General features: G+C 36.8%; 3 protein-coding genes across 4 annotated transcripts; 1 reads left to right on the top strand and 2 right to left on the bottom strand.

The window, feature by feature from the left end:
* Nucleotides 1-917: 917 nt before the first annotated feature.
* Nucleotides 918-4,018, top strand: LOC111462503 (proteasome subunit alpha type-1-B-like). The gene is made up of 2 exons (XM_023106095.1): nucleotides 918-1,426; nucleotides 3,287-4,018. Exons 1-2 carry the CDS (start codon nucleotides 1,076-1,078, stop codon nucleotides 3,782-3,784), a joined length of 849 nt encoding a protein of 282 aa, XP_022961863.1. The 5' UTR covers nucleotides 918-1,075; the 3' UTR covers nucleotides 3,785-4,018.
* A 254-nt stretch (nucleotides 4,019-4,272) lies between these two features.
* On the bottom strand, nucleotides 4,273-7,711 carry LOC111462499 (uncharacterized sugar kinase slr0537-like). 2 transcript variants are annotated; one of them, XM_023106091.1, is made up of 8 exons: nucleotides 7,524-7,709; nucleotides 6,812-7,075; nucleotides 6,645-6,716; nucleotides 6,206-6,244; nucleotides 6,012-6,119; nucleotides 5,835-5,932; nucleotides 5,578-5,689; nucleotides 4,273-4,677 (listed from the first exon to the last, which is right to left on the bottom strand). In XM_023106091.1, exons 1-8 carry the CDS (start codon nucleotides 7,674-7,676, stop codon nucleotides 4,429-4,431), a joined length of 1,095 nt encoding a protein of 364 aa, XP_022961859.1. In that variant the 5' UTR covers nucleotides 7,677-7,709; the 3' UTR covers nucleotides 4,273-4,428. The 2 variants fall into 2 exon arrangements, with proteins under 2 accessions (XP_022961859.1, XP_022961860.1); XM_023106092.1 differs by lacking the exon at nucleotides 6,645-6,716 and having other exon boundaries at nucleotides 7,524-7,711.
* Nucleotides 7,712-9,654: 1,943 nt separating this feature from the next.
* Nucleotides 9,655-14,379, bottom strand: LOC111462504 (gamma carbonic anhydrase 1, mitochondrial). The gene is made up of 5 exons (XM_023106097.1): nucleotides 14,127-14,379; nucleotides 13,325-13,468; nucleotides 11,606-11,731; nucleotides 11,305-11,456; nucleotides 9,655-10,392 (listed from the first exon to the last, which is right to left on the bottom strand). Exons 1-5 carry the CDS (start codon nucleotides 14,239-14,241, stop codon nucleotides 10,108-10,110), a joined length of 822 nt encoding a protein of 273 aa, XP_022961865.1. The 5' UTR covers nucleotides 14,242-14,379; the 3' UTR covers nucleotides 9,655-10,107.
* Between the last annotated feature and the right edge of the window lie 663 nt (nucleotides 14,380-15,042).

Genomic DNA, 15,042 nt, shown 5'->3' with positions numbered 1-15,042 from the left:
AACCCATGGGCTCCATACCCAATAGTTCCATTTTGTCGTCATTTAATTTTATCTCTAATATTTAATTATCCATTTCGAATTTACAATTTCCTATATATTTTCATTTAAGCCAATTATTTTATATCTATGATAAATATTATTTTCAAAAACATATTACTCTAATTATTATGCATTATATTTTATAATCATTAAACAATAATGATTTTTAAAAATAATTTTATTTTTATCATCCCCATTAAACGGTAACAATAACCGACTAACTCCACCACTATAAGATATTGACAAGTGACCACCTCTAATCCCAGTAAGGCTAGACCCTATCTATAGTAGACATGTTTTAAAACCTTCAGATAAAACTCAAAGAGGAGAATATCTACTAGGGCTTAGATGGTTACAAATGGTATCATAGTCAGATATTGGACAGTGTGTCAGCACCCAAGGGGTGGACTGTGATATCCCACATTGGTATGAGAGAATAACAAAACGTTTCTTACAAGGACGTGGAAACCTCTCACCAGTAGATGTGTTTTAAAACCTTTATGGAAAGTTAAAAGAAAATGCATAAGAAGAACAATATCTGTTAGCAGTGGGCTTAGACGGTTACATAAATAAATTTATTTTTTTATATATTGATGAGTCACGTGATTAAGTCAGCAATCTTTGAGACATTAAGTAATGTCTGTATCCACTAAGTTATGCTCGAACTAGCAATGTCATACCACTCATATTGTTACCGTGTGGATCTATTTTGATTTATATACTTCAACTATTTGGTTAAAATAATGAATTTTTTTATTTAAAAAAAAACCAAATTAAAAAAAAAAAAAAAAAAAGTTAGAAATGAAGTGTTATTTAAGTTTTAAATAGGAAAAAGTAATTTCAAAATAAAAAAAATAAAAAACGAGTAAAGTCACCACAAGTGAGGAAACCCATCGCCAAATATTGCCTTGGAGAAGACGAAAACCCCTAAATCCTCCATTAATACGACCTCAATCCTCTCCCTTTGTGCACACCAGGGATCGTGATTGTGGCTCTGTGAAACTCTTGAATTGTTTTTATTTTTGTTTCAGCAACAATGTTTAGGAATCAGTACGATACGGACGTGACGACATGGAGTCCGGCGGGGAGGTTGTTTCAGGTGGAGTACGCGATGGAGGCCGTGAAGCAAGGCTCCGCTGCCATTGGCCTCCGATCCAAGACCCATGTGGTTCTTGCCTGCGTCAATAAGGCTAACTCTGAACTATCCTCGCACCAGAAGAAGATCTTCAAAGTCGACGATCACATCGGCGTCGCCATTTCCGGCCTTACTGCTGATGGACGCGTTCTTTCCCGTTATATGAGATCTGAGTGTATCAATTACAGTTACACTTACGAATCTCCGCTTCCCGTTGGTCGTCTCGTAGTTCAACTTGCCGATAAGGCTCAGGTTTGTAAACGAAGCCCTCGTTCTGTTCACAATTTGTTGGTGCTTGTAGTTTCTTAGGTATTTCTTGTATTTTAGCTATCTATGCTGTGGGTTTGAATTTATTTGGCCAGTGGCGGGCTTGGTTCTGAAATTACGCATTACCATAGCTGGATATTTAAAGGTGAAACATTTCAGATTATTAAGTTCTCTAAGCTGAGGGGATAGAATGTGAATCTTTTATTAGCCAGAAACTGAAGTTAATGAACATTTAGGAAATGGCAGAAGGTTGCCTATGTATCCTCTAATGATCAGCACTTTGAGTGCTTAATGGCAGCTAAAGATTATGGGCTTTCTGCTTGCTTATCTTATGCTGTTAGTATTCGTTCCACTGATTCTTAACCCTGCAGTAGTAGAAACAAACTAGGACTTCAAGCTCTCCAATTGTTGAATTAGTTTGAACCCACCTAGCCTTGCTGGTAATTTGTTCTTTCTAATTTTTTGTATTTTGTTGTTCAATAGTTTAGACTTTAGTAGAAGCCAGGAAGTTGAGTAATTATTTAGGGTCACAATGTATCTACCACTTTTTATGACCATTAGATGTATGAAAAATTAGATTCGTTTAACTATGTCGCTATCTGGTGGTCATGGGGGATGGCATAGCTCCCAATAATTTCTTCTGGAATGGTTTCCTAGGAACGTTTTGTTTCATGTTTCTCAATAAAAGTTCGGGTTCTTACCATAAAAAAGGAAAAAAGAAAAAAAGTGGAGTGATGAATTCCTGGAATTGGGTTTAATTTATTAGTATGTGACAGGGCACTGAGAGATAGCATGAGGACGTGCCATTCTCTGCTAAGTTCTTTAATTCCGTTTCAATGTGGTTGTTGTGTTGGTGTTGGTGTTGATTTAAATAGATCCTTTATAGGGTTAGATTCTGCTTTCAAGTTCTTTGATTTGCCTAATCATTTTGATATCTCAATTCCTTTTTACTGCCCTTCTCCTAGCTTTGCTTGAAATTTGGGGAATAAAATGTTGGTACTCGGAATGCGATACTCATATAGTAGTGTAGATGAAGAAACAATCTTGGTAACCTGGCTTATTGCATTTATCCCACTTTTTTTTTTGTTTTTTTTTTTTTGTTAGAGATCTTGTATTCACAACAAAAATAAAGACAAAAAAACCTGGAGTCCAGAGTTAGAGAAAATGGCATCCACCGCCAACTAGCTAATACATGAAGACCTTACAAACTAGGGTGATCTGAAATACTATGTGGTTATGCTATAGAACAAATTTTGTGGGAAGGGCACTTTAATGAGAGACTGTATGAAGAACAAAATCGATGTACTTATGTAAGCATTTCTAACCAAACGCGTCGTGAAAGATGATCTGGTTTCTTTCTAACCAAATGAGCCATAGATAAGCTCTAATGGCAAACTTCCAAACGTCTCTATCTTTTCATTTCAGCCACCAGCCTGAACGAGCTTTCAGGAGCTTATCTTCATGCATTTATCCCCTCTTTAACCTCTACTTTTTTTTTTCCGCTGTAAAATAGGTTTACGTCAACCGATATGGGTAAAAGGGGAGTGGACTGCTATTTTGTTGTACGTGTACCCTTTTGTTTCTCCATAAATCATGGTGAATTCCTTCCCACGAGAATATATTCAAGTGTGTAGGACGTAGCTTATGGCTTTGGACCAGATGTAGTTGTTAATTGTTATCAATCCTTTGCTGGTTCTTGCTGGTTCTTTATTGAGGGTGTATTCTCTCTGAACTGTTCTGTTATATGTATGTTCAGGGCTCCAAGCATGGTTATTTTTACAGGGAATACCAGTTCTCATGTCCAGAAACTTAGGTTTCTCTAATTATCTTGCACATTTGTTGCAGGTCTGCACCCAACGCTCATGGAAACGTCCATACGGTGTTGGTCTGCTGGTAGGTGGTCTGGATGAGTCTGGCGCTCATCTCTACTACAACTGCCCGAGCGGGAATTACTTTGAATATCAAGCTTTTGCCATAGGATCCCGTTCTCAGGCTGCAAAGACATACTTGGAAAGGAGGTTTGAGAACTTCAAGGACTCTTCTAGAGACGACTTAATCAAAGATGCACTGATGGCTACCAGAGAAACCTTGCAAGGAGAAAAACTAACTTCCTCCATATGCACGATTTCCATTTTGGGAGTTGGTGAACCTTTCCATATACTGGATAGGGAAACTGTTCAGAAGTTGATTGATGAATTTGAGATTGTTAAGGAGGATGATGTTCCTGCTGCGGATCAGGATGTCGCCCCGGAGCAGGGTGATTCTGCTGCCCCCGAACCAGCTGCTGCAGGGACAGACCAAGGTAGTGCCCCAGATCAAGGCGTGGCGCCAATGGATATCTAAGGGCACACACCGTGCAGACGTTGCCTCTCCCTTCCCCACTTCCTGGGTATTGCTGTTAGGTTTGGATCTTTAGTGCAGACATTTCGATACTTCTCTATTGTGGCCTCAGATTTCGATTTTACATTTATGAAAGTTGTATCAGACCGTTTAAAATGCGTTATCACAACTGATTATGTTTTTCTATTATATTATTGTGAGAAGAACATTAAGCTGATCCACAATGGTCCTTAGACACTTGGAATCAAGCTAGTTAATATTGAATTGTATGAAGGGGAGAATCTTCAGAAAGAAGATGAATGGATTCTTTCCATATGTGAAGAGGATATATGACAGATCTTGATGCATTGCAAAGTTCGCTCGAAGTTTTATGGATCCGAGCCTAAGTACAACAAGTGAAGTACAAAGACGCTTAGTTTGACGTTAGGACTTCTTATATTGACGGTCCCTTTTTAAACATGCATGCACATACGCACTAGAGACCACAGAGGAGCTTGAAAGTAGATGAAATCACATTAATGAAAAACAACTTTTTACATCTTGTTTATGGAGAGACATAAAGCCTAAGATTATCAAACAGGTCCAGCTAACTTCAAATAACTTGAAAGAGATGATGGAGGCAACAATGACATGAGAGAAATGATTGATCATTGAGGGATCTCAGGGAGCGGAAGCCCTTTGATCTGCAAATGCTTGTGCATCCATTGCCTGTTTTCTGGGGTAACCTCACCCCCAAGGGCACGGATGACAGAACCGCCGCTGCATGATCCCAATTGACAGCATTTCACAAGAGATAATCCCTTCACTAATCCGTATAGAAACCCGCTCGCAAACAAGTCGCCTGCTCCGGTCGCATCGGTCGCCTTTGACTCCCCTATCGCTGGAATTCGGACAACCTGATATGTTGAGGGGAGTTATGTAACTTCATTACTAATGACCCACACATGGAAATATTGTATCAGAATTCAGAACACTTGGTTCCACTCTATGGTCTCTTGAATTTGTGTATTGCTTTGGACAAACTAAACATTTCCTAGATGCAACGAGAAACTTCCATGTCCTATTGAAATGAATGAAAGAATACAAAGGACATAAAAAAGACAAACCCCCAAAAGAAGCCAAGCTAAAGACAAGGGGTCCAATCAAGTAAGATCAACCTTAACCGACAAAAGTCCTTGCACACCAAAAAGGCCAAAGGGAGAATATGGAACCTTAACATGGGATGAAACATTAACCGCTCAAGCTCACTGCTAGCAGATATTGTCTTCTCAGGACTTTCCCCTATGGGCTTCCCCTCAAGATTTTAAAACGCGTCTTTCAAAGTTATAGAGCGAACCGATACTCATCCAGATAATATATCTGCTAGTGGTGGACTTGAGTTGTTACAAATAGTATCAAAGCCAGATACCGAGTGGTGTGCCAACGAGGACGTTGCGCCCCCAAGGGGTGGATTGTGAAATCCCACCTCGGTTGGAGAGGAGAATTAAAATCTCTCCCTAATAAACGCGTGAGGTTGACGGTGATACATAACGGGCCAAAACGAACAATATATGCTAGCAGTGGGCTTGGAAACTCTCTACCAAGACCACTCCCCACACCTTTAAACACTTTATTACTCCTCTCCCTAGAGACTCCAAAGCAAAGCACGAGTGCTAGTTATCCACAAAAAAGAGACTCATTTTACCAACGATCCATGCGTAAGCTTGAAACATTGTGTTCATGAGAAAGAAACTAGAAGATATTCTAATGTTTGAATCGTCACATGTTGCCAATAAGAGGAAAAATCAATCACTAACCTCTTTTCCATGCTTAGCGATACAACCATTGGCACCTAATGTCACCACTGCCCATTGACAGTGCTTTGCAAGAAATTCTAGTGCAACTTCAGGATCAGCGTCTTTCTCACCCCTGTAAAGATGACAGATGTTAATACCATCAACTAGAAAATGTTCTGCCACAGAACCGAAATATCCAACAGCTGAAGTAGTGCAGATATCAAATTAACAATCAGTCGAGTTCGAAGAATAACGAGCTTAAAAGGAACGACCATCACCCTATCAACTCCTTTGCTTCGTCCTCATTGGCAAAGCAAAGGTCGATATCCCCGGACTCCAATAGCTTGAGAAGAGGCAATCGAAAATTCCGAACCATCTGGCCAAATATAGAGATGTGAGCTACTTTGTTCAACATTTCTTTTAAAACGGCATAACAAAGTTGTCTATTTCTATACCTCAAAACTGGCCAAATCCAAGGATACTAAAACTCTCTCTTGTTTGGCCATCTTTACAGCTGCTTGAATAACTTCTAAGCTAAATATACTATATCTCATTACAAGCCACTGCAATAAAGACATGGAAATAATTAAGTCTACCAAAAGCCTCTACCTCTTATGTTAAAAGAAAATAAAGATGGGAGTATCCTGACCTTAGAGCCCTTAAAGTCATCTCTACTCAGTTCATTGCCCTGAAAGATCACAAAACAAATAGATAATCAGCATATTTAGTAACCAAAGCTCATCTGTTTAACATACAAAAGTACTAAACTGATCAATTTATTCAACAAACCAACACAAACTCTATAACAAACTCTATAACAGCCCAAACACACCGCTAGCAAATATTGTCCTTTGTTAAAAATGGTATCAGAGCTAGATACCGGGCAGTGTGCTAGCGAAGATGGTAGGCCTCCAAGGAGGGTTGATTGTGAGATCCCACATTGGTTGGAGAGGGGAATGAAGCATTCCTTGTAAGGGTGTGGAAACCTCTTCTTAATAGAGGGCCCTTGAAAGGAAAGCCCAAAGAGACAATATTTGCTAACCGGTGTGCTTGGCTGTTACGAACTCCCAACTGAGAAGGTAATATACCTGAACTTTGACTGCACTTGAGAGACAGGGTCGCATTGTGCGGTTGCCCAATGAATCAACCAGGCAGACACACTGCCGGACAATTTACAATACATTCTCAGAACTTTAAAACACATAAACACAGAATGCAAATTTGGACACCCCACTATGAAGGGAGTGAAGCAGACCTGAGCTGTGGGACCTTTGATCATCCTCAATCTTGAGAGATTGACCCCATTGGAGCCCATGTTACTGACGAACAATTTTCCTTGCTCATCATCCCCATAGGCGCCAATGATTCCACAGCTGACTCCAAACCCCGCACTCAATCCTCGAATTGTGTTAGCAACACTTCCCCCAGCTATTGTCTTGACCGGCGTCAGATCATCAGGCGAGGAACGTATATAGGATTTCACCTCACTCAGAATATTCTCAAGCTCTTCCATACCAACCTGAAAATAAACTCAAAACAGACGAAATTCAGCACTTGGATACGAATAAAATGGTGAAAAAAGAAACATAAACTAAATTCTCCTCCCCACATGCTCGATTAAAGAAAACAAAAACAGAGCATTGCACAAAAACAACAAGAATTCAGCTCCTAAAAGTAGAAAAAAAACAAAATCCACAGCACCGTAAGAAATCCGACTGTATTGGACAGTAAAAAGACAGTTCCAAAACCACACAGAACAGAACACATAATCAAAGAGAGATTCAAACATTAGAAGAAACAAAAACGTCGTCAGAAGCAGAACCACCCGCTTAATCAAAGATGAATCAACAACACAGAAATTAGTCAATACAATTCTGATCTTAAAAACACAACGAAATCCAAAACAGAACACAACAAACACAATTGAGCGAGTAGAGTAAAAAGGCGAAAGAAAGAAGGATGTTTACCGGCATTGAGCCACCGCGGTCGCCGGGAATTCGATCAAGAAGAGAGGAATCGACACGAGCAACATGGTCGATAAGGGCAGCAGGTTGAAGACCAAGAATAAGAGGGGCAGCTTCAGAGTCATTGGCAGTGTGAAGCAAAGGCTCGGCTCCCATCTTGGTGGCTTAAGGTCCTGCTTTCTCTGCCCTCCTTTATATAGGACTCCGAGGGGACTCCGAGGGCTACGGAATCTCTGAGCCAGAAAGTGAACCCAACTTAAATTACGACTCTCTTATGCCCATTTTGGGAATTTTTGGAATTTAGAGTAATTTGTGGAAAATTAAAATAAATAAATAAAAGATAAATAATTTAGAGTATATTTAACATAACTTATTTTTCAAGGATAAAATCTGTATATTTTTTAAAAAATAAATAATAAAAAATACTTTAGAATTAATTTTTAAATTACTTATTTAGTATTTTTTTTAAAGTTATTATTTTAAAATTTGTATAATCTATCCATTTATTTTAAAATAGTGAAATTAAAACATCCGAGACATTAGGGATAAATTTAAAATAAAAAGAATTTTAAAGACCATGTGATTTATTATTTATTATTATTATTATTATTATAAGAAACCAAATAAATATATAAACCCAAAATATGATATTTATATTATTATTTGAAAGAATCTGGGCCGGCCGTATAGCGCCACTTGTCACTGGATTTTTATATTATTATTTATCCGGCGGATAAATCATAACGCTTTGTGGGCCCATTCAAATTTTTAAGAAATAAATATTATATTTATTCAATTTGTGGGAAGATTCTTCGTTTAATTAATTTTTAACTTTTAAATTTTATTATCTAAAATGTAATTAAAAGTTTTTTTATTACAGAAGAATCTATTCGTCAAAAATCCAAAAGTTCAAGATTTGTAAAATAATTTTTAAATTTTAACAATTATGTAATTTATGAATTTTATAAAAAAAGTTACAAAAATTAAATCCTATTTTATTAATTATTGTTTAATGTTTAATCTATATTACGAATTTTATCTCCATTCTCATTTAAAAAATGAAATAACAATTAAATTTTAACATTTATATTCTTTCAAATTACAATATTATGTAACTTTATTAAAATTTTGGATAGAAATTATTATCTAAAACAAATACGGCAGTGATTTAAAAATGTTTGTATCTTAGTTTGTGTTTAAGATTATTGTCACGTCATTTCATAATATCTCAATTTTAGTCCGTTCAATATTTTAAAAGATAATTTTGAAACGCTTTGGTGCTGCTTTCGGCAAAAGGCATGGCTGCGTCTTCTTCTCCATCAGTTCCACATGGAAATGATTGTGCTTCCACTTTCAATGATTTTGTGAAACCTTCGGCTATAATGTGTGCAACAATGGCGGATCAAAGAAATGGATTCCCCTAAATGTTCCTTTTTCTTTGTTTATTTCTCACACATTTGGGCTCCTCAAATCACGCCCATAACATACAAAACATTTGGCTTTTCAGACACTCCAAGGTCTTCTTCTTCTTCTGTCTTTTTTACTTAAAAAATCTTTAATGATTTCAACAAGAATCTAATCCACTTTTATTATAATCTTCGGATTCCCAGACAAACTAAAGTTCAAGTGGGTTCATTTCATTGCACGTTATGGGATTTATAAAATTCATCCTACCTCCTCCCTGCTCATTATTATGCTATAATCATCTAAGTTCTATAAAATAAGACACGTTGGGAGAACGAAACATTTCTAACAAGAGTGTAGAAACCTCTCTTCGGTAGCTGAAGAAAGCATCAAAGAGAAAACTAAAAAATGACAATATGTGCTAGCAGATGCCCATGAGTTCGATAAAATAAAACAAATTGTAAGACAAAGCATACCTTATAAATACTCTTAAAGGCAAGTTTCGAAAGAAAATCCAAATAAAACAATATCTACTGCCAAAAGCCTCAAAGAGAAGGCCAAGAGAATGTCACCTGTAATGCAACATCGTTCATTCAAGATCTTATTGAACACATAATAGAAAATTGTTTTTTTTAAATTAAAGATGAATTTTAAAAATGAACTTGTAAATCATTGATTTTACCACTTTTTTTTTTTTATCAGGCAATCAGTATCTGCTTGTCCAAGATCATTAAAGCCTCAACCTGTATCAAATATTCAGACTCCCAATTATAATGTTGTCCGAAGAATCCAAAGGACTTGAAACATACAGAGGAGGGAGATTAGCCCTCAGCGGCTTTCACACCACTTTAGGAGTCACTTTCAGACAGTCTTTTGACATCAAATGCTTCAAATATCAGCAAAATGAGTGGGAAAAGGAACGAAAATTGGAGCTTCGATACAGAAGATGAACAAACTTACAATCTACTTTTATGAAGTCAGTTTCATCCTGAGCAGTAAAACCATTTCTAAAATGCTGCCAGAAGAATAGTCCCAACAGCCAAAATGGATGCCATAATTCTGCGGTAGAAGATGATCGATATTATTCTGCAAGTACACAAACTCTTTTTTGATGTATTTTTGCATATGATGCCAAAATACTCCTCAGCTAAACAAATCAAGATTGAACAAAGGATGGGTGGTTTTATTTCTGCAAAGGCTTGGGATCTTTATTGGGTAAGATGTTGTCGGGAAGGACGAGTTCAGGGGGTATTTCACGAACAACACCAAGCATTGAGTCATATTCTTCGTCCTTGCGAGCAAACTTCTTGCGGAGCACCTTCTCAAACTCAATTTCCTCGAAAGACTTTGCATTTTCAGCTGCGTGAACCTGTGCAAGGTTCAAGTAATTGGTGGCCGACTGAGATATGAAAGCTATCTCTTCATCAGTGAGCTTTCGGAGGAATTTCGCTGGATTCCCTCCCCATACCTGCAAATAAACATTGTGGTAAAGCTCACTACCCATGACCCCATAAAGCTAACATAGAAGCCCAAGTCCATGCTCCAATGCAAGTTCAGAACAGATTATCATTCAGAATTAGTATCCAGGGTAACCAAATTATTTCAAGATATCCACTAGAGGGTATTGATCAAAGAGGAATGGAATTCCCATATTCCAGTTTGGGATTTAAGGCCGGATCTTTTTGATAGACAGTAGGAATTGGATTTTCCCAATAGATAAGATAGAAACAGTAAGATTTGGCCCTGAAGAAGATGAACTTTTTGCCTCAACAGATCAAGATTTTTCTTTTTTTGGGTGTAATTCATCTCACCTTGATTTGATTTGCAACGCCTAAATTTAAACTCTTCTCACACTAAATTTATTGTGAATAGCAAGGATCCCAATGTGTCAACTCTACCTTTGGTCTGTGACTTACAAGAGTTTAAATATGCATGATAGGACTCAAAGACAGAATCCTTATATACTTGCATCTTGCCTAAAGTTTTTGCTCTATATAAAAGAGATGAGGAAACGATGAATGAGTGGCACCTTCTTTCTACATTTGGAGTGGCTTTCTGTGTAGACATCAGAGTGGCTAATGAAAACTATCAACGATAGGTGGGGTAAGTGACAAAGCTGAAGTGCTTTGGAATTGTACAATTAGAGCTTCTTTTGTGGTTCACTTGGATAGAAAAGAATGCTAATCCGTACCATGACAGACAAAAATCTTTAGGCTGAGTTCAGCTTACAGCCTAAAACTTCAACTTGGAGTGTCCTTAACAAGTCTTTGTAATTTTTAATAGTTTCTTGATCAACCTCATTTAGGGTTGCTTTTTTGTAACCACTTTGCAGGAGACCTCTCCTACCTCGGCCTAAAAAAAAAAAAGTCTTGAGAAGTACCTCTCCAGAGGGGATCTTAGTATTTTGCCTCACAAGAGCTCCAGCAGCTACCATGGCATTTTTCTCAACAACAACACCATCAAGCAATGTTGCACCCATGCCAACAAAAGCCTCATCCTCAACAGTGCAGCCATGTAATACGGCACTGTGACCTGTCAGGTTTAAACTTCTTTTTAAGTAAGAAAACTTTAAAATAATTAACACGTGCATCCTCAGCATGCTCAGTTGCTCACGGTATACAGGACAAAAGATCAGACAGATATATTATATCGCTACAGCTAAGATAACATAGCACACACACCTACGGTGACATTGTTGCCAATGATAGTCGGCAAAACCTTTCCACTTAGATTAGATTTTGCCACATGCACAAGGGAGTTGTCCTGTATGTTGGTTCCAGATCCCACACTGATGCTGTTCACATCACCTAGTCAAATAGATAATTAAGTTATGAAATAAAACATACAAAGAGTTCAATGTATAAGTAATGTCATTGGCTAACAAGCCTAACATGATATGAATTAAATGTCTATTTTAATTTAAGTTTGATACTGTTTTACAGATTGTCAATTTCAGAAATTTTAGTGAGATAAAAACAAACAATATGTCTAAAAGACTGAGAAGTTGTTTGAAGAATGAAGATTGTATTTTATGATTTTCCGTTTTTTAAAAAATTGACAACTCCTATCTAAAACATACTTCAGCATATATTCTAATGAGAAATAATAACAAACAACGTGGACACAAGACCGTGAGGTCCTCTGTAAAGATTATGTTTTAAATGATTTTCTGTTCTTAAAAGATGGGTCTCTCCTAGGATAACAAGTTTGCAAAGTTTATTTTTTCAAATCAATTAAAAAAACCAAAATATAAAACAGTTGACAACCTTTTCTATTTAAAGTAACTTTTCTAAAAATAATAAATAAGAGAAAACAGAACTACAAGGGAAACTAAGACATTCTCCCAACCTACAAAATCTGAAGGAGATGACAAAAAACTTCTCCGAATCTTAAAAGAGGAAAATAAGAACAAAAATTCTTTGATTTACAGCATCAAGAGCACAATTAAATCTCATCATCTCCTAAGCTCAGAAAAGTTAATTTTCCTTGAAACAATTGAGCATTCCTCTCTAGCCAAAGCCTCCTCCAAGGAGCCACTTTCACTACACATTCCAAAGTCAATAGATGATAAGGAATAGTGAAAATCTTCCTGAAAACACCAACTTAAACCCAAGACCCTCTCCAAATGGAGGAAAACACATGGTACGAGTCTTCTATATGTTTGTAGCATAAGCGATGGGGCACTCCAAGAAGAAGAGAGTCTTCTATATTCTTAATGACCATATATAAACATAACATTTAACAAAGAATACAAAAAAGAAAACACACGAAAATAACAAAATACTATTATTTTTTTAAAGTTTTTTAAACTAAAAACTACTTTTAAAAATGATCCTACCAAAGGAGCTATATATGTGAACAATAAAATATAATAAATTCTAAACTATACTCCCCAACGGACCCTAAGTTGATCGAACATCAAGTGTCAAGGTTAAGGTGAAAAAGGAATGCAAGAGCTAGCCATGAAGCACCAGCAAGTAATTATTTTTTTGACAGGAAAAGACAAAGCCACAGATATTTAAAGCACTTAGAGTGGGCAACCGAAGTGAGCTAATGATAGTTGAAATGTCAACAGATACGGAGAGGCACTCTGGATGACATTGCAAACACATCAAATAACACAAACTCTCATTACATTAATTTTTGCATAAACCTTTGCGTTAAGGAAGGAATATTAGTATGGGCAATATCTGAGTTGTTATTGGGATATTGAAAGGGCATGTGTTTCATTAGTGAAATTGTTAGGTAAGTAGTGTTGTTACAATAGCTTGAAGAGGTTTAAAATGGACAAAAATTTTAGATAGTCCAAACTTTCAAAGCATGTACCGACAAGATTAAATGTGCACAAACCGGACTTGGAAATACTGTAACAACAAAAGAGTCCTTCACATGGGTTTTACCTCTCAAAACGCACCCATACCAAATAGAAGATCCTCTTCCAACTTGAACGTCCCCAATAATGGATGCACCTGGAGCTACAAATACGTCCTTGTCAACAACAGGTGCCTTATCAAATATGTTCATCAGAGTACGATGCCTCGACACTGCAGGAAACCTCAGACACATTAGTCCATTAGGTATCATCAATATGATAGAACAATAAAAGGGAATTCATAACAAATTACAATACCACAGCAAACAGAAAATGAAGCAAATCTAACAAGAAGTGTGTTTCAGAAACAGTGCCATCAACAATTACACTTTGAAATCCCCAAGGGAGTCATTTCACTAAAACTTTACTCCCAAATTACACTTGCATTTGTAATTAAGAATTCCATTATATCCCAGTAAGCATCGTTTGCCCGCATTTGACACCCTCTCTTATAAAATTATAGAAGCATTCGTCATACGTTGCTTCGTATACCACCATCAACAATTCTAATAAAAATCCAAAAAAAAAAAAAAAAAAAATCGTGTACATCCGTAACCCTAATACTCGAAACCTCAGCCACTCAAAATTTGAGAATCAATGGCAACTCTGGCGTAACCACACAAACGACACGACGCATAAGCTGTATTTACCACGAAAAACACTTTTCATCAATCAAATTCAGACATAATCAATTAGCATTCCGACAAGCTGATCCAATCAGGATAACAGAACTCCTAAAACATACCTGGATGAAAGTCAAAATTAAAGGAGAAAGATCCGACACTATAGGAACGTGATATTTCAGAAAACAATAACAATAAATTGCTTACGCTGTTCTTGGAAGAAATATCTCCCTTGGAGGCGGCAGCCAAGGCGATCGATTGCCTGACCCGTCTCACGGATCCAAAATCCAACGGTGTAAATGGCTTTCCCCAGAGTTCCCATCGTCTTCTTCTTCCTCCTCCTCTCTGACCTCGCGCTATTCAGAGCCAACCAAATCACTGGGAGCTTTTGGGCTTCTTGTACTCAGAAATGGAACGAGGAAGCAATGGGATCGCAGCAATAGGGTAATTTGGAAATCGATCTACCGAAACGCTGCGTTTTAGTCCCCTGGGTCTTACATGCTAACAAGCGCAAATTAATGCAACTCACCGTTATAAATTTTAGGTAATTCTATCGTACCTCCAAATTATGATTTTTTTTTTAAATGTCAATATCCACCAAAAATACTCTTAAATTATTTCATTTATTTTGTTGATTTTTTTAATTAAAAAATATGAATTTTCACAAAGAAGCCCTTCTAAAACCCTAAAAATGACATATTCAAGTAAAAATGGAACCTTAAACTGCAACCGACCTATCGAACTTTGATATCTCAATGACCAACTAGCAAAAAATAAATAAAATAACACAGTCGAAAATCCTAATATACTGATAATTTAAAATATTGTAGGAATACCATCGATTGGCTCGTCATTCAAAACCGTAATTATAATTCAAAAAATGCATCGTGGCTAATTTAAATTGTAAATAAAAATAATTAATTTTATTACGTATAATAAAAAAGTATAAACCAACATTGGTTGACCGCTGTACTTTATCTAATTTTTTGATCGGATGACAACAATTAGTCGACAATCCAAAAAGGATTGCAACTAACCAACTAACTGAACTTAAAAAGAATTATTTCGTGCATGCATCGCTACAACTATTTTAATTTGTCGGAAAGACCTGAAGTTCGTGGAT

Source organism: Cucurbita moschata, unplaced genomic scaffold, assembly GCF_002738365.1.
Source record: "Cucurbita moschata cultivar Rifu unplaced genomic scaffold, Cmos_1.0 Cmo_Scf00027, whole genome shotgun sequence".
Lineage (NCBI taxonomy): Eukaryota > Viridiplantae > Streptophyta > Magnoliopsida > Cucurbitales > Cucurbitaceae > Cucurbita > Cucurbita moschata.
Note: the sequence above shows the minus strand (reverse complement) of the source record. Positions and strands in the feature narration are given on the sequence as shown.

Coding starts and splice junctions, on each gene's coding strand:
- LOC111462504 (XM_023106097.1), bottom strand. CDS start 14,241: ATGGGAACTCTGGGGAAAGCCATTTACACCGTTGGATTTTGGATCCGT. Junction 13,469..14,126: donor ATATTTCTTCCAAGAACAGC/GTAAGCAATTTA, acceptor GGTTTCCTGCAG/TGTCGAGGCATCGTACTCTG. Junction 10,393..11,304: donor CTAAGATCCCCTCTGGAGAG/GTACTTCTCAAG, acceptor GTTTATTTGCAG/GTATGGGGAGGGAATCCAGC.
- LOC111462503 (XM_023106095.1), top strand. CDS start 1,076: ATGTTTAGGAATCAGTACGATACGGACGTGACGACATGGAGTCCGGCG. Junction 1,427..3,286: donor AACTTGCCGATAAGGCTCAG/GTTTGTAAACGA, acceptor CATTTGTTGCAG/GTCTGCACCCAACGCTCATG.
- LOC111462499 (XM_023106091.1), bottom strand. CDS start 7,676: ATGGGAGCCGAGCCTTTGCTTCACACTGCCAATGACTCTGAAGCTGCC. Junction 6,717..6,811: donor TCAAAGGTCCCACAGCTCAG/GTCTGCTTCACT, acceptor ATTGTCCGGCAG/TGTGTCTGCCTGGTTGATTC. Junction 6,120..6,205: donor ATGACTTTAAGGGCTCTAAG/GTCAGGATACTC, acceptor TCTTTATTGCAG/TGGCTTGTAATGAGATATAG.